This window comes from Triturus cristatus, chromosome 7, assembly GCF_964204655.1.
Source record: "Triturus cristatus chromosome 7, aTriCri1.1, whole genome shotgun sequence".
Lineage (NCBI taxonomy): Eukaryota > Metazoa > Chordata > Amphibia > Caudata > Salamandridae > Triturus > Triturus cristatus.
Window position 1 is genome coordinate 1,354,420,342 of NC_140590.1, and position 22,646 is coordinate 1,354,442,987.

Here is a 22,646-nt window from a genome sequence, read left to right on the forward strand (position 1 = left end):
TATTCAGGGAGGAGGGAGGGTGCATGTGAATCTACAGCACTGCATGCCAAGAACTGATGCTTACTTTGTAAGAAACAATCCATTCAAGGCATGTGTGGCTGTAATGAACAAGTTACTTACCTTCGGTAACGCTTTTTCTGGTGGATACAGTATCTGCCTGTGGATTCCTCACCTTGTGAATATCCCCTGCGCCAGCAACATTCAGAAACATTTGTAGCAGTCCACGCCGATTAGGTCGAAGACGACGTCACAGAGACACGGCTCCGCTCGCGACTCCGCTGACATCACCGGATCCATAAGAAGACCTCATCGGCGTGATGACGTCAGTTCCACCCTTTTTTTCTGTGCCTTCGAGGCACACGGACGGACGGACAGCAATATATACACAGTATACACAGTACATAATATACAAATCAACACAGTGTGGAGAATAAATAGAAAGGCAAAAGAAATAACACAATGCCTTTGACAGTAACCAATACGTTTTGAAACACTATCATCAGAATTGTAGGTATACAAGGGTTGACAACGGGAAGGCAGGTGGGTCAGTGAAGAATCCACAGGCAGATACTGTATCCACCAGAAAAAGCGTTACCGAAGGTAAGTAGCTTGTTCTTCGGATGGATACATCTGCCAGTGGATTCCTCATCTTGTGAAAAGATTCCCCCAGCAGTCCCACTCCCGGAGGAGGGTGTCCACCCTTTTATACCAGAAAGTCCTTAAGGACTGAACGAGCAAAATGTCCGTCCCTCCTCACCTCGGAGTCCAAGCAGTAATGCTTTGCGAAAGTGTGAAGGGAGGCCCAAGTTGTCGCCCTGCAAATGTCCTCCACAGGAACACCTCTAGACAAAGCAGAAGTGGAAGACTTAGTTCTAGTGGAATGAGCCCTTAAACCCTCTGGAGGTTCCTTACCGGCCAGTAGCATTTCTTGATGCACAAGACAATTCATCTGGAAAGGGTGCGCTTGTGCACCGCTCTGCCTTTCCTGCAGCCAACAAAGCCCAAGAAGAGCTGGTCATCAACTCGAAAGTCTTTTGTCCTGTCAAGGTAGAAGCTCACCGCCCTCTTATGGTCCAAGCAGTGAAGTCTCTCCTCCTCCTTGGAAGGGTGAGGGGGAGGATGGAAGGTAGGGAGGTTAATGGACTGCCCCAGATGGAAAGGAGTTACCACTTTAGGCAGAAAAGCAGACCAGGTCCTGAGTACCATCCTTTCAGCATGAATGGTCAAGAACGGGGGGTTTGAACTTAGAGCTTGAAGCTCACTTACCCTCCTTGCAGAGGTGATTGCAATAAGAAAAACCGTCTTGAAAGACAACAGTCTCAAGGGACACTTGTGTAAGGGCTCGAAGGGAGAACCCATCAAATAAGTTAAGACAAGATTTAAGTCCCTTTGAGGTACAATAAAAGGAGGAGGAGCAAACTTATTTGTAAGGCCCTTTAGAAATTGTAAAACAATAGGCGATTTGAACAAGGATGGTTGATCCGGCAAACAAAGGCAGGCCGTCAAGGCTGAAAGATATCCCTTTACAGTGGCTACAGCAAAACCTTGCTGAGCAAGAGAAAGGGCAAACTGAAGAATGTCAGATAAACGAGCCCTCAAAGGATCAATTTACTTCTCCCCACACCAGAGCACAAATTTAGACCACCTATAGGAATAGATAGATTTGGTGGAATGACGTCTGGCAGACAAAATTACATCTACCACATCTGGCGGGAGAGAAAAAGAATTCAGGTTGCCCCGTCCAATCTCCAGGCAAGAAGGTGTAAGCTCTGGAGGTGGGGGTGTAGAACCTGCCCCTCCGACTGCGAACGGAAGTCTGCCCTCAGAGGGAGACGGAGCGGAGGGCACGAGGAGAGGTGGAGAAGATCTGTATACCACACCCTTCTTGGCCAATCCGGGGCGATCAATATAACTTGGGCCCGGTCTTGGCAAATCTTCCTCAGAACCCGAGGAATCAAGGGTATGGGAGGAAACTCGTAAAGGAGATGCGAGTCCCATCTCAACTGAAACGCGTCCCCCAACACTCCCTGCATCAGATACTGGAGACTGCAGAATGACTGGCAGTGAGCGTTCTCGTGAGTGGCAAACAGGTGCACCCGAGGAGTTCCCCACATCCGGAAGACATGACGAGCCACCTCCGGATGAAGCCTCCACTCGTGGTCAGCAGAGAACTGCCGACTGAGACTGTCTGCACGCACGTTCAGAACTCCGGCCAGATGATTTGCCATCAGACAAATCTGATGATCCTGAGCCCAGGACCAGAGGGCAGAGCCTCTCTGCAGAGACACAGAGACCCGACTCCTCCCTGCTTGTTGACATACCACATTGCAGTAGTGTTGTCCGTCAGGACTTGAACCGACGGACCGCGAAGGGAAGGGAGAAAGGCCTTGAGCACCAAACGTACCGCCCGCAATTCCAGAAGGTTGATGTGAAGCAACCTTTCCTCTGGAGACCAAAGACCCTTGATTTCCAGATCCCCCAGATGAGCACCCCACCCTAAAGTGGATGCATCCGTTATAACTGTAGCCACCGATGGAGGTAGATGGAATGGCTTTCCTTGAGACAGATTGCCCCCCACACTCCACCAAGACAGATCCGCTGCAGCTTCTCTGGAGATCCTCACAGACTCCCTGAGATCTCCTTTGTGCCGATACCACTGCCTGCGGAGGCATCACTGGAGGGCCCTCATATGCCAGCGTGCATGGCTGACCAACAGAATGTAGGAAGCAAACATACCAAGCAGGCGAAGGACCTTCAGGACTGAAACGACCACCCCATTGTAAAACAAAGGAATCATTTCCTGTATGTCGAGAATCCTCTATGGAGGTGGGAATGCTCGACACAGTTGTGTCCAGTACCGCCCCTATGAACAGTTGGCGCTGAGAGGGCACCAGGTGAGATTTGGGTACGTTTATCGAAAAACCCAATTTGTACAACAGCTGAGTTGTAACCTGCAGATGATGAAGCACCTTCTCTGGTGACTCCGCTTTGATCAGCCAGTCGCCCAGATAGGGGAAAACTGAAATCCTCGACCTTCTGAGATGGGCTGCCACCACTGCCATCACCTTGCTGAAGACTCGAGGTGCAGTAGTAAGACCAAACAGAAGGACCGCAAACTGATAATGTTGCGACCCTACCGTAAACCGGAGATACGTCCTGTGCGACTTCAGCATGGGGATATGGGGATGTGGAAATGCGCATCCTGCAAGTCGATCGACACCATCCAGTTCTCCTGATTCAGCGCCTGAAGAACCTGCGCAAGGGTGAGCATCTTGAACTTCTCTTGCTTCAGATAAAGATTCAAGATCCTGAGGTCCAATATCAGACGCAATCTGCCGTCCTTTTTCGGAATCAGGAAATATCGGGAGTAGCATCCCTGACCACTCTCCTGCTCTGGAACCACCTCTATCGCACCTTTTCTTAGTAACGTCAGGACTTCCTCCTGCAGGAGAAGACAGTGGTCCTCCGAGCGGGCTCCTTGACAAGGGTAATTTGGAGGAAATTCCCGAAAGGGAAGAGCGTAACCATTTTCTACAAGATCTAGAACCCAAAGGTCTGCAGTAACCAATTCCCAATCTTGTAGAAAATGGGTATGCCGGCCCCCCACAGGACCAACATAATCCAGAATGGTGGATCTAGGGCTGCTTTGCGATGGTGGGAGGGGCTGAGGAAGAGGAGGAGAGCTGCCGACCTCCAGAGCGACCCCCGAGTTTGCCTCTGTAGCTCTTATACAGAGTGCCTTGTTGCTGTTGCTGCTGCTGCCTGTAAGAACGAAAGGTTGACCTTCCGAAGCCCCATACCTCTTAAACGAACCACTTGACTGAGATTGAAGGCCCAAAGATTTAGACGTGGCCTTACTCTCTAACTCGTTCAAGTGCAGCATCCGCTTTCTTGCCAAAGAGTTCGGAGCCATCAAAAGGCAAGTCCAATAGCGTTGACTGACCATCAGGGGAGAATTCCGAAGATTTAAGCCACGCACTCCTCCTGGTGGCAACAGAAGTCCCCTTCACTCTTGCAACCCAGTCAGCTGTGTCCAAGCCACTTTGCATCACCTGACGTGCCGCCGCTTGGGTATCCGAAAGGACCTCATTGAAACCTATCCTATCCTCTTCAGACAGCTTAGGGGCCCAGCTGCTTTGCTGAGTCCATAAGTGCATGTATATACCGGCCCAAAAGACAGGTGGCATTCGTCGACTTAAGGGCCATGCTGGCAGAAGAGAAGACCTTCTTGGCCGACTGATCCAGTTTCTTCGCCTCCCTGTTACTCGGGACTTGAGGAAAAGAACCAGATGATCTCTTGGAACAGGCAGCCTGAACCACCAGACTCTCCGGAGATGGGTGAGATGTTAAAAAGTCTGGGTCCCCTGGAGCTGCCCTATACCTCCTGGCAATAACTTTAGAGACTGCCGGAGCAGAAAAGGGCTTATGCCACACCTCCATTACTGGCTCTATAATGGTGCCATTAAAAGGGAGTAAATACTCTGAAACAGCAGATGGAGAATGCAGAACTTCTGTTAAGATGTTGGGCTTGAACTCTGCAGAAGGCAATTGTAGATCTAAAAGTTCAGCTGCCTTCTTTATAACGGCATGGTATGGAGCTACATCTTTGGAAGGAAGGTCAGAAGAAGGAGTAATCTCCCATTCAGGTGATAAGTCCAGGCAACTAGCCCCCTTCAACTCCTCAAAAACATCGTCCGATTCCATGAGCTCCCCTTCCTCTACTTAACTGGAGTCGGCGGCGCCGTGACCGAAACAGACGGTGCCGGGGCCGAGCGCGGATCAGATGGACCAGCCGGCGTCGAACGATGTCGAGTCGGCGCCGGTGAAGAAGGGAGTGGCATCGATGTCCTCGGCGCCGGTAGAAGCCAAGACGGCGTCGCCGGAAATAACGGCATGAAGGGAGCCTGAGGATAGGCTTGGGGAACTCCCAAACTGAAGGCCATAGGACCCGATGGTGCACCAGAGGGGTACATGGCTCTGGAGAAAACTCCATACATCGCATTAAGATAATGCGTAGGGTCCTGACCTGCTCCTGGAAACGCAGGATACTGTTCAGGCATCACCGGAGTCGGGCCAACCGGCGTGGACGGTGGAATCAGCGGAGCCGAAGGCTCTCCCGGAGCTTGAAGCTCCTCAACCGGAACAGGGGACGAAGCCGGAGCCGGCATCGGAAATGGAGCCGGGCCCAGAGCCGGAGAATGTTTCGGTGAAGCCACAGGTGACGACAGGCCAATAGGTGAATCCAAAACGGGCGAGGGAGACACAAAGTCCTTAGGGCGTCGGAAGGGCGACGTCGATCTCTGAGCCGCATCCCTATCCGAGTGACGTCGAGATGAATGCCTCCTCTTTTTCTTGTGCTTCCTAGATTTAGAAGCATGCCCCGAAGTCGACTTAGACGCAGACCTCGATCTTGACCTAGAATTCTTCCGGCCTCTTTTTCTTTCCTCATCTTGGCAATAAAGAACTTCGCTTCCTTTTCCTTAAGAGCCTTGGAGCTCATCTTGCGGCAGCAAGAGCATCCTTCCACATCATGGTCCGATGACAGGCACCAGACGCAGTCGTCATGCGGATCCGTTTTCGACATGTGTTTCCCACATTCTCGACAAGACTTGAATCCAGACTTCAGCGAAAATGTCAACGAAGAAGACAAAGAGAAACCAGCAGAAAACAAAGTATTAAGAATAGCTACAGAGAGATTCCCGAAATCCGGCGCGGAAAAAAGGGAACTGACGTCATCACGCCGACGAGGTCTTCTTATGGAGCCGTTGACGTGAGCAGAGCCGTGTCTCTGTGACATCTTCGACCTCATCGGCGTGGACTGCTACAAAATTTTCCGAATGTTGCTGGCGCAGGGGACATTCACAAGGTGAGGAATCCACTGGCAGATATATCCATCAGAAACACTTGATTTTCATAGACTGTAAAGTAGTCCCACTTCTAAAGCGGTGGCTAGCCTGTGGGAATTGGAGATGATTGAAATACAGTACTGCCGGTCCAACATTGGATTGTTGGTATGCTCCCAAATCCACACAATGTTTTGTGAATGCGAACTGTTTGCTACTTTACAGATTATCAATAGAAATGTTCCCTAAAATGCTATAGAAGCCCCAATCTTTCGATGTGAGCAGACTTTAGAATTAACTGTTAGTTGTATTTTAGCTTTTGCATTGCATGTTTGGATGCATTTAAATAGCCATCTGGCAATAAAACATTTTACTGTGAGAAAGTGGCTCTGTATATACTGTTCCCTAATGGGTACAGGGTGTACAGAGTCCACAGTCCCCCAGAGGCTGATAGAGGTCAAAGTTAGGTATGACCTTACTCTCAAAAGTGGTAGCTTGGTCGAGCAGTAAGGCAGTACCTGAGGACAGTGTAAAGCATTTATTGTACACACTCAGTCAGCAAATGGTTTCACACACTCAATAACTGAACTCTAGGCCAATGGTTTATATATATAAAATATATGCTTGTTTTATTTTTAGAACCACAAAGGGAATACAAATATACTTTTCTCAGAATCAGAGATTGAATATAAATACTTTTGCAATAAGCAATGGATTTTTGTAAACAGTCACAGTTGGTTGCAATAAACAATCCTATTTCCTAAACATAACAATGCATTGAGCTCAATGGTAAATTCAGGTTATCTTGTAATAAATTACTTTTCAGATTACTTTTGAAATTCCAGGTCTGGCTCCTAGATCCAGCTCTGGGTCAGTACTCAGAATCAAGTGATGAAAGTCGACTTAATAACTGTAATGATTTTTAAATAATATTTAGCTATTTCAAAAGTTAGCACTTAGAAAATATTTCAAAGAAAACATTCAATAGATCTATGGCAAGAAATTCAAATTGCAGGTAGAGTACTTTATCGTTACTTTAGTAATCCAGGACTGGGTACCTAGACCCAGGACTGGGGTCCTTATCAGAAACAGGTAAGTAATTTTGTTTGCAGAAATGGTACGATTTTAAAAGAATATTTCAATTTTGCAAAAATAGACACTTAGAAGAAATTTCACAGAAAAGCAGACAATGGCTTCCTATGGGAGAAAAATGAGTTAGAGGTTAGTACAGTTGTGGACACTTTTCAGAGTCAGGGCTGGGCACCAAGATCCAGCACTGGGAGCTCACCTAAGAGCAGGTGAGTAAATTCGTTTTTGTCACTTGGCTGATTTTTAGTGAATATTTGCAGTTTTGATAAGTTCACACTTAGAAGATTTTTGAAGAAAAAGCCAGTCAATGTTACCCTATGAGGAAAATGAAGTTAGCGGTTTAAGGGTAAGTACCCGACTGGCAGAGTTGAAATTCCGGGCATAGACTCAGGGGTCCCCCAGTGTCAGGTAGGTACAGTTGGTTCACCCTCAGCGGTTTCAGGACGGCCGGGTGCAGAGAGAGTTAGGCCCAATGTTATCCTATGAGGGATAGGTGGGCCTTGGTTGGTGGCTGCTGTCTGGCAAGCCACGCGGCTGTGGGAGCTGGGCTCCTGGTCACTTACTCAGGGCAAGTGGGGACGTAGGTTAGTGTAGAGAGTGCACTGCCAGGGCCACTCGGGCGGCTGGGTGCAGGGTGCTTTTGAGCCTTCGGGCGCTCAATGGAAGTCAATGGGAATGTTCTGGTTTGGAAAAAGGCTGCAAGCTCGGGGACGAGGATGCTTCAGATGCCACCACCACTTCGAGAGGTAAGTTGGGTAGTTGTAGGTTAGGTGGGTACCCCGGGATTGGGCACAGGGGGCCGCAGGGCGCCGGGTGCAGGGGTGCCTTTTGATGTCAGGAATCTTACCCTCTTGTTGATCGCGGTTGGGGTGGCACTCTGTTCTGAGGCTGCAGACTTCTTCCGGAATGTCGAGGGGGGTCCTTGGGTGCCGGACTCGGGGTCACAGTCGCCGTGGGGTCGTCCTCAGGGTCTTTGTTCACTCCGGCACTGGCCAGGCTTGGCTGGTGCAGAGTGTGCTGGGTTCGCAGTTCCGGGCTGCTGCCAGGGGTTAGAGATAGGTTTCTGAGTAGAGCCTCTACTCATGGGAGTCCCAGGGGCTTTAGAGTTCAAAGGTAGCCAGGTCCTCCGGGGTTTTTGAGGTTGCTGGCAACAAGAGATGCCGAGCAGGAGCAGGTTCGAGAGTCGACAGGCCGGTAGGGCTGGGGCCAAAGCAGTTGGTGTCTTCTTCTCTTTTTAGCAGCTGCAGGGCAGGTCCTTGTTCTTCTTGCTCTTCTTGTAGTTTTCTATCTGGAATCTGAGGAAGGAAGGTTCAGGGTGCCCCTAAATACTAGATTTAGGGGCGTTACAGGTAGGTGAAGGCCAGGGACCAATGGGTCCTTGTCCTGGGGTGGGTACACCCCCTATCCTGCCTCTCTCCTGTGGGAGGGGGGCAGTAGCCTAATCCTGATAGGGTAGGGCCTCCCATCTTCAAGATGGCGAGAGCCCGGAGATGTGCTTCACCTCGCCTCCCCCACCTGAAGGGTGGGGTGGGCAGGCTGGCACATCCCCTGTCCTTGTATGGGGTTTCCGGCCAAGCTTCCTGCCAGAGTGGGGGGTTGCAGTGGCCTGGGGAAACTCCAACTGGCGGCATGCCTTTGAAGCTTCCCTTTGCTCATCCTGGGGGAGGAGATTTCTCACCTCACCCAGGATGTGCATTGTTGCAGGCCCGGGAGAGCAGGGGCTCTCCCACCCAGGGGTCCAGCAACGTGTCTGCTGTGTGGCAGCCTGGGCAGCCTCAGAGCAGACGTGGATTGTAGGTTAGCTGTAAGGGGGCATCTCTAAGATGCCCTCTGGGGTGCTTAGTACATTAAATCCCACACTGGCATCAGTGTGGGTTTAATGTGCTGAGAAGTTTGATACCAAACTTCCCAGTCTTCAGTGTTGCCATTATGGTGCTGTGGAGTTCGTGTTTGACGAGCTCTCAGCACCATGTACTTGTAAAAGGCAGCACTGTACTTACAGTGCCCAGGAATGGACCTGGGTACTGTAGGGGCACAGGGCTCCTGCTCCTGTGCCCACACCATAGGCATAAGGCACCCAGCCAGAGGGGTGGCTGACATATGCCTTGGCAGTGTAGGTGATGGGCATGGCACACAGAGATGTGTGCCATGTCGACTCTTTGTTTTGTCCTGCACCCAGACACTCAGCCTGCAAAGGCAGTGTGTGTGTGTAAGGGTACAGGGCCTCTAAGGGTGGCACAATGAGTGCTGCAGCCCTTAGAGGCCTTCCCTGGTCACAAGGCCCTGGGTACCTAGGGTACCATTTACCAGGGGCTGACATGTGGCCAGGGTTTGCCAATTGGGAGTTTGTGTGTTTTAAGGAAGGAACATAGGCCCTGGGCACCTGATTGGCAGGAGCCCAGGGCACAACAAGGAAAAGTGCATCAGCTATTAGGCAAAAAAAAGGGGGTGTTACTGCAACAGAAACCCACTTTCTCACATTTACACATTGGTTTATCAGTGTATGGAGGTGTAAAAGCAACAAATAATTGCTTTGTCTTTGTGAATGCTTTAGTCCTGTCATTAGAATACATTAAAGCTATTTTGACATCTAAAGTATGAAGTGCTCTTTATGCTGCAGATTCAGGATGTTGAAATAACACAGAAAGTTCAATATACTGATTCTTATGAAAAGGGGAGGCAACTTTAGGAAGGAACTTTGGGTCTGTCCTTAATACCACCTTGTTTTTGTGCAATTTGAAGAATGGTTCTTCTAAGGTTAATGACTGGAGTTCACCAACTTATCAAAGTGAAGTGATTGCTACTAAGGAAGCAATTTTCCAAAATAAACTGTAGCTGATATGAATGTAAAGGCTCAAATGGTGGCCCCATGAGGGGTGGTAATACGAGGTACCATTTCGGAGGGACTTCTGAGGGAGTTGCGTGAAGGTTGAGGAGCCGAAGTAGAAGTGACGCCTAGTGACCAAGACACGATGCAGCTTGGACGCAGAGACTGGTGCACGGAGCCCGTCCCTCTGAATACCTTGTTGATATATCTGACTCTGCGTTGGTGTGGCCTGACCATGTATTTATTTCTACATATGCCAGAGAGAAAAAGGCTAAATTGGATCATCTGACCCAGATTGTGTGCAATCTAAGTGAACATGAAAGCAAACCCTGTTTAATCTCAGGTGATTTTAACATAAACCTCTTTCAAAACACTACAGAGGAGTAGGGCGATAAACATCAATACTTCTACTTTTTTGAAATAAAAATCTTTGTTCATGACGACCAAAGCGCCACATTTATCTGCTGGTTGGAAAATTAGATGTTTGTTTTTTGAAAAATTCCTAAAAATGTTGTGCTCTGTTTTAGAAACATTAAACCTGCGAGTGGATTCAACATTCAATGCAGCAAAGTCTTTTTTTATCATTGTTTCAAAGGTAACCAACATCTTGTGGGAAACTGGTGAATAACGTCAGAGTCCTCAAATTTAAACAGTGGCATTTCCAATTCCAAAGTATTTGTGTTATATGTTGGTTGAACGATGTGCCTTTGTTAAGTACTCCTATTTGTTTTGCTTCTAAGATTTTTGCTGATCCTTTCTTTTTCTTCGATGATCATGCATAGGAACTTGCAGGGCACTGTCTGACATCACACAAGGGACGGACCTCGCACCAAAGGGTGGTCAACGATGCCCACGACAAAAAAAAGGAGGGGGGAAAGACCGAGACTATTCCGGAGCTAACCACTAGTCAAAAAGTTTTAGTCCAGTTTTTTTGGTGGAAGATACCACCCACTGCAATCAGAAATTTGGAAATGTTTTGGAAGAAAATGTGAAAAACAATCACGGAGGCCAGCACAGGATCAGAGTCCGAAGGGGGGCATGTGGGGGTCTGTCACACTGGAGCACCGCTACAGGACTCTAGTAATGTCACACCTGCGCCTGTGCAGTGGTGGAGCCAGGCCACCTATGGGCACTGTAAATGTATACAAAATTACCAGATCCAGGCTGCCAATGTTCAAGAAGCAAGGAATATTCAAGTAGACTTAACAGAAGCAACAGTCCATCTTTTTTCATAAAAAAAAAATAATTTGTATTGTGTGCCATTAAAATCAATTTATAAGGAGTGCTTCTGGATCATTGGTTGGTTTGGAAACAAACTGATACACAACATATATAATTACTCACAGTTATGAATCCATATCCTTTGGAACGCCCAGTTTCACTATCCATCATCAACTGAATGCTTTCAATCTGAAAATAAATTAAAACAAAATGCTACTATAGTCTGACAAATCTTTGGCCAAAAATAATTGCAACTATCCTAATAAGCATTGGAGATAATGCGACAATACAACTAAGTCGATAACAACAAATGATAAACTGCAGTTACAAATGCAAAGAGGTTTCTCTAATATTTCATTGCATGTATAGTAGTAAAGTTATTTTAATCCTGGGCTAAACTTTGGAATCTCTATCGGCTTGATTGTTTTCCAAATATGTTCAGAAATGCAGATTGAGCCTAGGTTTCAACTAATTGTCTATTCTTTTTATATAGTTTATTTTGATAAAAATCAGGCATGATTCCAAGTTATCAAATTAAAAGAACACAAAAAACGTTTATCATAAAATTCATATGTTCTGGAGCAAGGGCCTGGGAGGCGTTGGTAGAGGCGCTGCGGAGGCCTGCCAGAGACTTGCAGGATGACACAGCTCTTTTGGATGGCGGATCACAGGGAGCAGTGTGGGGGGGGGGGGGGGGGGGGGGGGGAGCGCGAGACCAGGAAGAGCACTAGACAGGGAAGCGTCAGGCAAATTGGGGAGGGAGGCCGTACGATAGAGAAGGCACCTTTCTGCTACCCATAAGAATTGGGCGGACTGCAACATGGTATACGGAGCGGAGCACACTGGAAGGGGAGGGGGGGGGAGCAGGGGTGGGAAGGCACCACTAGCTAGGCTGTTGGGGAGCTTGACGGATTTGGGAATTATTCGTGAATTGATATATGGATGTCAAGATGTTATTTCTTAACTAAAACAATAAAAACAAATTAAAAAAAATAAATAAAATTCATATGTTCAGCGAACCCATCCGACAAACATTTTGAAAAAAATAAAAAACATTTTTTTTAATCAAAGTATATTAAAAAGCAAAAGCCAACATACCTGGGAATAAAGGTTCTGCCCTCTTAGAAGTCTGATCTGCATAATACATGAATTTAAGCAAAATGCATCTGTGAGAAAGTGGCTCTGTATATACTGTTCCCAAATAGGTACAGGGTGTACAGAGTCCACAGTCCCCAGAGGTTTGGCAGAGGCTAAAGTTATATAACCTTACTCTCTAAAGTGGTAGCTTGGGCAAGCAGTAAGGCAGTTATCGGAGGACAGTGCAAAGCATTTGTTGCACACTCAGTCCGCAAATGGTCTCACACACTCAATAACTGAACTCTAGGCCAATGGTTTATATAAAAAATTTATGGTAGTTTTATTTTAGAACCAACATTAAAGTATTAAAGAACAAGTTACTTACCTTCGGTAACGCTTTTTCTGGTGGATACAGTATCTGCCGGTGGATTCCTCACCTTGTGAATATCCCCTGCGCCAGCATTCCACTGAACTTTTCTTCCCCAGCACCCCACGTAGACATGGGCGACGTCATAATGCATCGGCTCCGCTCGCGACTCCGTATGACGTCACCGGAGCCATAAGAGGCCCACGTCGGCGTGAGGACGTCAGTTCCACCCATTTTTTCCATGCCTTCGAGGCGAACAGGTGGACCAACGACAGACTCAAAGTATACACAGTATACAATACACCAACACATATGCATAGTATACAAAGGAAAGGAATGCTAAACAAGTATTTCCTACAAATGTACAAGAAAGTGTAAAAAACATATCAACAAGACCTATTTCATGGTATACAAAGGTGGACAACGGGGAGGCGGGTGGGCCAGTGAGGAATCCACAGGCAGATACTGTATCCACCAGAAGGAATATGCTACTTACCAGTATGCATCTGTTCTTGGCATGTAGAGCTGCAGATCTATACACTGTGCATAGATCGCCATCTGGTGTTGGAAATCCGCGCCGCGCTGAAGGGGTTAAAAACCTCAGGGGCATGTTTATTTACGCCCTTTAACATAGGTAGAATGGCAGTGGACCTATGTGTATCGTCAAAGGTGTCTAGGAGAAAATCCTCCTCCACTGGGTTGGTATGTAACTCCACCCCGTGGTAGTGTGCCGCCCGTTGTAACAAATGGTGAAAACCCAAGGAATCTTCAGGTGGGGATGGCCTAGATGGGTAAAGGTCATCCTGTGGGACATCTGGGATGTCCGGATTGTTATAATCATCCCATGGGTCTGGAGATCCAGTAGGGGTGGGATATTGTGGCACATCTGCTGGATCAAAATAAGGGTCCCCCAAATCGTCTGGGACAGGAGACAAGGTGGGGGAACGATGAGGTGGAGGGGGTGGAGGTGGAGTGGGTGGAGGTGGAGAGGGTGGAGGAGGTAGGGAAGGCACCCTGAAAGGAGAGGTAGCAATGTCCTTTCTCTTTGGAGGTGGAGGTGGAGCTGGCTTGTCCAAGTGTCTCTTTTTTGAAGACAATGTCAAGTGTCCAGTCTTTGGATCCTTGGTGAGTGTTTTTTGCAAAGGATCCGGTGTGAAAAGCTCCTGCGACACTGGTTGTTCGGTCGGCGCCGAAGGTTTCAGGGCCGACGGCTTTTAAGGCTTGTCGAAGCCGTGCTTCCTTGGAACCTCCGTTCTTTTGGTCGGTGCTGAAGAAGGCCTCGGCACGGGAGTGTCGGTGCCGGGGGCCTTGTGATGTTTGGTCAGCGCCAGGGGAGCAGGTTTCGACACCGAAGACTTCGGTGCCGGGTTTGGTGTGGAGGTGGAGGCCGATTTTTTCTTCGGTGCTGAAGGGGGTTTCTCGGCACCAGTGGTCGGCTGGCTCGAGCCCGAGCTGCCGGAAGGCTTAATAGGCTTCTTTACCGGGCCCGAAGGTGGGGTATGACGAGCAGTGTCCTTGGTCTTGCCTAGGCCCGGAGGCGAAGGTGTGACCGAAGCCTTTTTCGGTATCGGCGTGGGAGGGGGAATTGTACTAACGACCCGCTGCGCCGGAGTGATGTCCTCCACATCTGAGTCGTCGGCCTCGGAAGCACTGACGAGGTAGTCGTCCTCCTGTTCGATGTCCTGCTGTCCCGGAGCTTCGACGTCATCCCCGAAGGTGTTGACTAGAGCGGAGGTCGAGGAGTGCGCCATGTTGCATCTAGCCCGTCGATCTCGAATGGTCTTTTTTGGGAAGAGGCAGAGGTTGCACACCTCATGAAGATCGGTGTGGGGAAACTTGGATCCACATCGAGGGCACTTCTTGAAGGGAATTCTTTCTATCAGCCGAGACCGGAGCCGGAATAGGCCTGAAGGCCGCTGTCGACGACCGGAATCGAAGAAGTGCCGAAGAGAATATGAGTAAGATGATTTATTATCTGAAGAAGCTCGATGAGCGAGGATTTTTTCGTCGATCGGTGAACTGGGGAGTTCGGAACCGGAGCGCGAAGAATTACATCCGAGCCCGATGGCGGAAAAAAACAATCGGAGGATGGAGCCGAAGCCCATGCGCAATACGAACCAGAGGAGGAGTCACCGAACTCGTGACTTTTAAAGACTTTCCAAAGAACAAAAACAAACTGCAAACATCCGGGCCCAACACCAGATGGCGATCTATGCACAGTGTATAATCTGCAGCTCATATGCCTCTAACAAAGCGTTACCGAAGGTAAGTAACTTGTTCTTCTGATGGATACATCTGCCTGTGGATTCCTCATCTTGTGAATAGATTCCACAGCAGTCCCCACTCCCGGAGGAGGGTGTCCACCTTCCTACACCAGAAAGTCTTGCAACACAGAGCGTGCGAAGTGGCCCTCCCTCCTCATCTCCGAGTCCAAGCAATAATGCTTTGCGAAAGTAAGGAGGGAGGCCCAAGTCACGGCTTTACAAATATCTGCCACAGGAACACCCCGGGCCAAAGCAGATGTAGACGATTTCGCTCTAGTTGAATGAGCTCTAATACCCTCAGGAGGGGTCTTACCAGCCAGGGCGTAGCAGATCTTGATGGCAAGAATAATCCATCTCGACAAAGTGCCCTTGTGCACTGCTCTTCCTTTTGAATGATCAACATAGCCAATGAAGAGTTGATCATCTAGACGAAAGTCTTTAGTCCTGTCCAGATAAAAACTCACAGACCTCTTTGGATCCAGGCGATGGAGTCTTTCCTCCTCCTTGGAGGGATGAGGAGGTGGATAAAAAACAGGGAGAGTAATAGACTGCCCCAAATGAAACGGAGTAACAACTTTTGGCAGGAAACCAGCTCTGGTCCTGATAACCATCCTTTCAGCATGTAATGTAAGAAAAGGGGGTTTAGAACTAAGAGCTTGAAGCTCACTCACCCTCCTTGCAGAGGTTATGGCTACAAGAAAGACCACCTTAAAGGACAACAGCCTCAAAGGACAGCTATGTAGAGGCTCAAATGGGGACCCCATCAGAAAGGTTAAAACAAGATTAAGGTCCCACTGTGGCATTACAAAAGGAGTGGGAGGAAACATGTTTGTAAGGCCCTTGATAAACCTCAGAACAACCGGAGATTTAAATAGTGACGGTTGATAAGGAAGGCATAGAAAAGCCGATAAGGCAGATAAATAGCCCTTAACCGTGGCTACAGCACAACCCTGCTGGGCCAAGGAAAGAGCAAACTGGAGCACATTAGAAAGATGGGCTTTTAAAGGGTCAATGGATCTCTCTCCACACCATTTAACAAATTTCCACCACCTGTAGGAGTAAATGGACTTGGTGGAGTGTCGCCTGGCCGATAAAAAACCATCCACCACATCAGGCGGAAGAGAGAAGGAATTCAGGTTGCCCCGTTCAATCTCCAGGCATGAAGGTGTAAGCTCTGGCGGTGGGGGTGTAGAACCTGCCCCTCCAACTGCGAGAGGAGGTCTGCCCTCAGAAGAAGACGGAGCGGAGGGCATGAGGAGAGGTGGAGAAGATCTGTATACCACACCCTTCTTGGCCAATCCGGGGCGATCAATATAACTTGGGCCCGGTCTTGGCGAATCTTCCTCAGAACCCGAGGAATCAAGGGTATGGGAGAAAACGCATAAAGGAGTCGTGAGCCCCAACTCAACTGAAACGCGTCCCCCAACGCTCCCTGCATTGGATACTGGAGACTGCAGAATGATGGGCAGTGAGCATTCTCGTGAGTAGCGAACAGGTCCACCCAAGGAATTCCCCACATCCAAAAGACGTGACGAACCACCTCTGGGTGAAGCCTCCACTCGTGGTCGGCGGAGAACTGCCGACAGACTGTCGGCACGTACGTTCAACACCCCGGCCAGATTTGCCATCAGACTAATCTGATGGTCCTGAGCCCAGGACCATAGACGTAAGGCCTCTCTGCATAGACAAAGAGACCCCACTCCTCCCTGCTTGTTGACATACCACATCGCAGTAGTGTTGTCCGTCAGGACTTGAACAGACTGACCGCGAAGGGAAGGGAGGAAGGCCTTGAGCGCCAAACGAATCGCCCGCAATTCCAGATGGTTGATGTGAAGCAACCTTTCCTCTGGAGACCAAAGACCCTTGATCTCCAGATCCCGCAGATGAGCACACCCCACCCTAGGGTGGAGGCATCCGTCATCACTGTGGCCACCGACGGAATCAGATGGAAGGGCTTTCCTTGCGACAGATTGCCCTCCACACTCCACCAAGATAGATCCGCTGCAGCTTCTCTGGAGACCCTGATCGACTCCCCGAGATCCCCGTTGTGCTGATACCACTGCTTGCAGAGGCACCACTGGAGCGCCCTCATGTGCCAGCGTGCATGGTTGACCAACAGAATGCAGGAAGCGAACAGACCGAGCAGGCGAAGGACCTTCAGAACTAGAACAACCGCTCCATTGTGGAATAAAGGGATCATCTCCTGAATGTCGAGAATTCTTTGTGGAGGAGGAAATTCTCGACACACAGTAGTGTCCAGTACCGCCCCTATGAACAGGTTGCGTTGAGAGGGCACCAGGTGAGATTTGGGCACATTGATCAAAAAACCCAAGTCGAATAACAGCCGAGATGTTACCTGCAGATGACGCTGCACCATCTCTGGGGACTCTGCCTTCAGAAGCCAGTCGTCCAGGTAGGGGAAAACTAGAATCCCCGACCTCCTGAGATAAGCAGCCACCACTGCCATCACCTTTGAGAAGAATCGAGGTGCGGTAGTAAGACCAAACGGGAGGACCGCAAACTGGTAGTGTTGCGACCAAACCGTAAAACGGAGATACTTCCTGTGCTACTTCAGGATTGGGACATGAAAGTATGCATCCTGCAAGTCGAGCGACACCATCCAGTCTCCTTGCTGCAACGCTTGAAGAACCTGCGCAAGGGTCAGCATCTTGAATTTCTCCTGTTTCAGGTAAAAGTTCAAGATTCTGATGTCCAGTATCGGACGCAATCTGCCGTCCTTTTTGGGAATCAGGGAATACCGGGAGTAGCATCCCTGACCCCTTTCCTGCTCCGGAACCACCTCTATTGCACCCTTTTGAAGCAAAGCTAGAACCTGTTTCTGCAGGAGAAGCAGATGGTCTTCCGAGCAGTAACCTTGGCAAGGAGGGTAAGGGGGGAGGAAACTCCCGAAAGGGAAGGGCGTACCCAGTCTCTACGAGGTTCAAAACCCAAAGGTCTGTCGTAACAGATTGATTTCCAACCCCGTAGAAAGTAGGACACCCGACCCCCCACAGGTCTTACATGATCTGGGATGGGGGATCTAGGGCTGCTTCCCTGAAGCCTCATTGGGAGCAGAGGAGGAGGAGGAAGAAGAAGCGGGGTTGCGTCCAAAACCTCTCCGACCCCTTTGTCTCCCTCTATAGGATCTATAGAGGGGATTCTGCTGTTGCTGCTGCTGCTGCTGAGGCTGTCGGAAGGAGCGAAAGGATGATCTTCCAAATCCTCTAGACTTCTTAAAACCAGAACCCTTAGCAGGAGCTTGCAGACCCAAAGACTTAGCCGTTAACCTGCTGTCTTTAAATCTTTGTAGGGCAGAGTCTGCCTTCTCTCCAAACAACTTCTGCCCATCAAACGGCAAATCCACTAAAGTGGCCTGAACATCCGCGGAGAAACCAGACGAACGAAGCCATGCCTGCCTTCTTGTGGCTATGGATGAGCCCATTATCCTCGCCACCGAATCTGCCGTATCCAGCCCGGATTGGATTACCTGTCTGGCAGCGGCCTGAGTGTCTGCAACTACCTCCAAGAAGGACGTCTTATCGCCCTCAGACAGCTTAGGGACTAAAGACTTCATTGAGTCCATCAAGGCATGCACGTAACGACCCAGCAAGCACGTGGCATTGAAAGACTTTAGTGCCATACTTCCTGAAGAGAAAGTCTTTTTAGCCGCCTGGTCCACCTTTTTGGACTCCCTATCAGCGGGAGACTGAGGGAAAGCCCCCGAAGCGTGCTTTGAGCAGGAAGCCTGCACAACTAGGCTCTCTGGAGACGGGTGTGTAGATAGAAAATCCGGATCCCAAGGCGCCACCCTGTATCTTCTCGCCACCTGTCTGGAAACCGCCGGAGAAGAAAGTGGTTTCCGCCATACCTCCAAAACAGGTTCCAGGATGGCCTCATTAAAAGGCAGTAAAGGTTCTGACGTGGAAGTTGGAGAGTGTAGCACCTCCGTCAGCAAGTTCGACTTATACTCTACTGAGGGTAACTGCAAATCTAACAGTTCTGCGGCCTTTTTAATAACAGTATGGTAGGGTGCCAGCTCTTGTGGTGGAGAGGATCTTGATGAGGTGTGCTCCCACTCCGGGGTCGTATCCAGGCCACTAGCCTCTTGTATTCCCTCAAATTCATCAGAGGATGTGTCAACCTCACCTTCCTCTACCTCTGCCCTATACCTTCCTTCCTCCAATACCCTTTGGGCCTCCCTTCTTGATTGAATCCTGGGAGCCGGCGTCGTAGACGTCGTACGTGGAGCCAGAGGTATAGGAGTCGGCGGCGCCATAGACAGAGTCGGCGGCGTCAGACTGAGTCGGCGGCGCCGGACGCGGCGCCGATGGAGTTGGCAACGGCGTCGAGGAAGGCTCTTAAGCAGGACGATCCAGCCGAAGCCGTGACGGATCCCCAGACGGCACCGGAAACTGCCACGAAGGCGTCATCGGCAGACAGGGCATAAAGGGGACCTGAGCGTAATGCTGCAGCACCCCTAACTAATACGCCATGGGACCCACAGGACCAGTTGGTGCTCCGGATGGGAAGGCCGCCCTATTAAAAATACCATACATGGCATTCAAGAACTGAGTAGAGTCAGTACCTGGAGCAGGAAACTGAGGATAAGGTACAGAACCTGTATCCCTCTGCAGAGTACTTGGCAGCGGTGCCACAGTGTCCTCTACTGGAGCCGTAGAATCTTAAGGCACCGGAGTAGGCTCTTCCCCTTGTTCCTGTTCACCATCCGAAACAGGCGACTCCACTGGAACCGGAGACACCAGGGACTGCGCCGGTGAACGCGCTGGAGCCCGCTTCGGCGAAGGAGATCCACCCGGAGACTTAGAAGGAGACAAGTCATTACTTCGACGTCGCCGGGGCGAAGCCGACCTCGACTTCCTGCTCTTCGAAGACCGGTGTCGTGAAGAAGGTTTTCTTTTCTTGTGAGGTTTCCTTGACTTCGACTACCTCGAAGTCAACGACTCCGGCCTCGACTTCTTCTTTCTCCCTCTCTTCTCCTTACCGATCTTTGCCATAAACAGCTTCGTCTTCCTTTCTTTCAACGCCTTAGGATTCATCCTCCTGCAGCATGCACAATCTTCAACATCGTGGTCCGACGAAAGGCACCACAAGCAGTACTCCTGCCTATCAACTGCATGAACACTCGCGCTGGAAGGGAGTGTTGTGGTCTGAACTTTTTTTTATCAGCAGTTGCATGCTGTTGATTCTCGCTAAATTTGGCTGAGCTGTGGCAGCCAGAGTGTCTATGGTCACGCCCAGGTACTGCCGTACGTGGGCGGGTTTGAGATGTGACTTTGTATAATTTATGGAGAATCCCAGACTGTGAAGAAGGTGAATGGTGTGGGATATGTGGCTGGCACACTGCTGGGCTGACTTTGACTGAACAAGCCAGTCGTCCAGGTAAGGGAAGACGTGAATGTGCTGTCTCCGTAAGTGTGCAGCCACTGTCGCTAGGCACTTGGTAAAGACTCTGGGCGCCGTTGTTACTCCGAAAGGGAGTACTTTGAACTGATAATGCTGATCCTGAGAATTTTTGTGTGATGGGTGTATGGGTATGTGGAAATACGCATCCTTTAAATCTAGTGTTGCTAGGAAGTCTCCCTGACTGAGTAACGGCAGAACCTGCTGGAGGGTGAGCATATGAAAATGCTCTGACAGAATGTATTGGTTGAGAGGTCTGAGGTCCAGTATAGGTCTGAGAGACCAGTCTTTTTTTGGGATTAAGAAGTACAGAGAGTACACCCCTGACCCTCGCTGTGCCAGAGGCACGAGCTCTATGGCTCCTTTCTGCAGCATACTTAGTACTTCCTGCTGCAATAATGTCAAGTGCTCTGCGGACATAGGACGGTGTCTTGGTGGTACGTTGGGTGGATTGGATGTTAATTCCAGACAATAACCGTACTGGACAATTTCTCTGACCCACCGGTCTGTGGTGATTGATCTCCAGACTGGCAGGAACTGTTGGAGTCTCCCCCCAACCGGTGTTATGTGGGCAGGGGGCAGTGACAAGACGTCACTGTTTGTTATTGGCGGAGGACCTGGTGTTGTGTCCTCGTCCTCTGCCTTTGGTGCTGGATCCACGATATCCACCCCTATTGTTTTTATTATAGGTACTCTGGGTACCTCCTTTACTGTACTGCTGCTGGGACCCCTGACCTCTAGCTGCTCCTCTATTCCCGGGGCGACGAAAGGAGCCACTCCGAAACTGCTGCGACTGTAGAGCCCCCATAGATTTCGCAGTTTCAGTGTCCTTTTTAATCTTTTCCAGTGTAGCATCAACCTCGGGCCAAATAAAAAGTCTGGGTTGACTGGTTGATTCAAGAGGTTATTTTGAATCTCGGGTTTGAAACCTGAAATTCTCAGCCATGCGTGCCTCCTCAACATCACACTAGTGTTGATTGCCCTTGCTGCAGTGTCAGCTGCATCTAGTGCGCATTTGATGGACGCATTTGTAATGAGTTGCCCCTCTCTGATGAGGAGCTCCGCTCCATCTTTGTATTCATCTGGTAGGTGTTCTAGCAGTGTTTCTAGGGTGTCGTAGTGTGACCTGTCGTATCGGGCCAGGAGTGCCTGAGTGTTGGCAATGCGCCAGATGTTTGCTGCTTGTGCTGCTATCCTTTTGCCTGATGTTTCTAGCACTTTGGACTCCTTGTCTGGAGGAGGAGCATCACCTGTAGTCTGCGAGTTAGCTCTCTTGCGAGCATTAGAAACTACCATGGAGTCCAACGGCAATTGACCCTTAATGTACATTGGGTCTCCGGGGGCTGGTTTGTATTTCTTCTCTATTCTCGGGTTCAATACCCGCGCCCTGGTTGTTTCCTTAAAGATGTCCTTAGCATGTTTAATAACCCCTTTTAACATTGGTAGAGTCTTGACCGTTCTTTCTGATGCGGAGAACGTGTCCACCAAGAAATCCTCCTCCACAGAGTCAGAATGAAGTTCCACTCCGTGATTGGCAGCCGCCCTTTCAATGAGGGCGTTAAAAGCGGCAGTATCTTCAGTTGGAGATGGTTTGATATTATAAAGATGAGTGTCAGGAGCATTTTGTGGGTCTCCTGGGTCATTAGGGTCTCCCCATGCTTGATCTTGGTCTTGCTGTTGGTCATCAGGGTCATTATCCACAGGATAAGTGGTATCCTCCCCAATATAGTCCTCTCCTGCATCCGCCTCCGAGTGTGTGGGAGAAAAGGAGGGTGGTTCCTGATGATAGGTTTGGAATGTTTCTACAAGCACTGGTGTCGATCCTGACGCCATTTTCCTCTTTAGTGGAATCTTATAGGAGTCCAAAGCCTTTTCTGGGACAATTCTCCGCTTGCGGAACAACAGCCTACCAGTATCGGTGTCGATAAACAGGTCCTGTGAGTCCTCGACATCGGTTCTTTCCGTGGACACCGGTCGTGGTGGTTTGATACTCTTCCGAAGTTCGAACATCTTCGGTGCCCCTGGTGGTGGCAATCCAAACTTGATCGGTGCCGAGTGAGCCTTGGTGACCTTGTGCGGTTCGGGATCCGTTTTCGGTTCGAGGGTGGCCCGTTCCCTGATGCGCTTTAGGGACTCCGACACCTGTTGCAACGTGAACGCAGACGGTGCTTTGGAACCGATAGGCTCTGTGGAGACAGGCCTCGACGCGGTCTCCGGTTTCTTACCAGCCTTCGGGCTTTCGATCCGAAGTTTGGGACCGACGACCTGTTGATCCGATAGTTTGGCACTCTTCGGTGTCGATGTAGTCTGATCGACCGCCTTGACCTTGGTGGTTGGTGCCCCAACCTTCGGTGCCATAGGCCGTTGCGTCTTCTCGGGACCGAGGGCCTTCTTCTGTTTCTCGGTACCGAAGTCCTTCTTTCTTTGGTCGGCTCCGACGTCCTTTTTCAGTGTCGACGGATTGGAGACCTAGTGTTGGGTCCGGATGATTGCACATTGTTGTCCTGGAAGAGTCTTCGAAGTATCACGAGATAGGT

General features: G+C 49.6%; 1 protein-coding gene across 8 annotated transcripts in view; it reads right to left on the minus strand.

Annotated features, from left to right (window-relative positions):
* Positions 1–22,646, minus strand: part of RBM39 (RNA binding motif protein 39) — a 564,082-nt gene that overhangs the window by 306,256 nt on the left and 235,180 nt on the right. For all 8 annotated transcript variants that reach the window (XM_085619028.1, XM_085619029.1, XM_085619035.1 and 5 more), the window contains one exon: positions 11,104–11,169. In XM_085619028.1, coding sequence (XP_085475154.1) covers positions 11,104–11,169 — 66 coding nt within the window. The remainder of the gene's footprint in view (positions 1–11,103; positions 11,170–22,646) is intronic.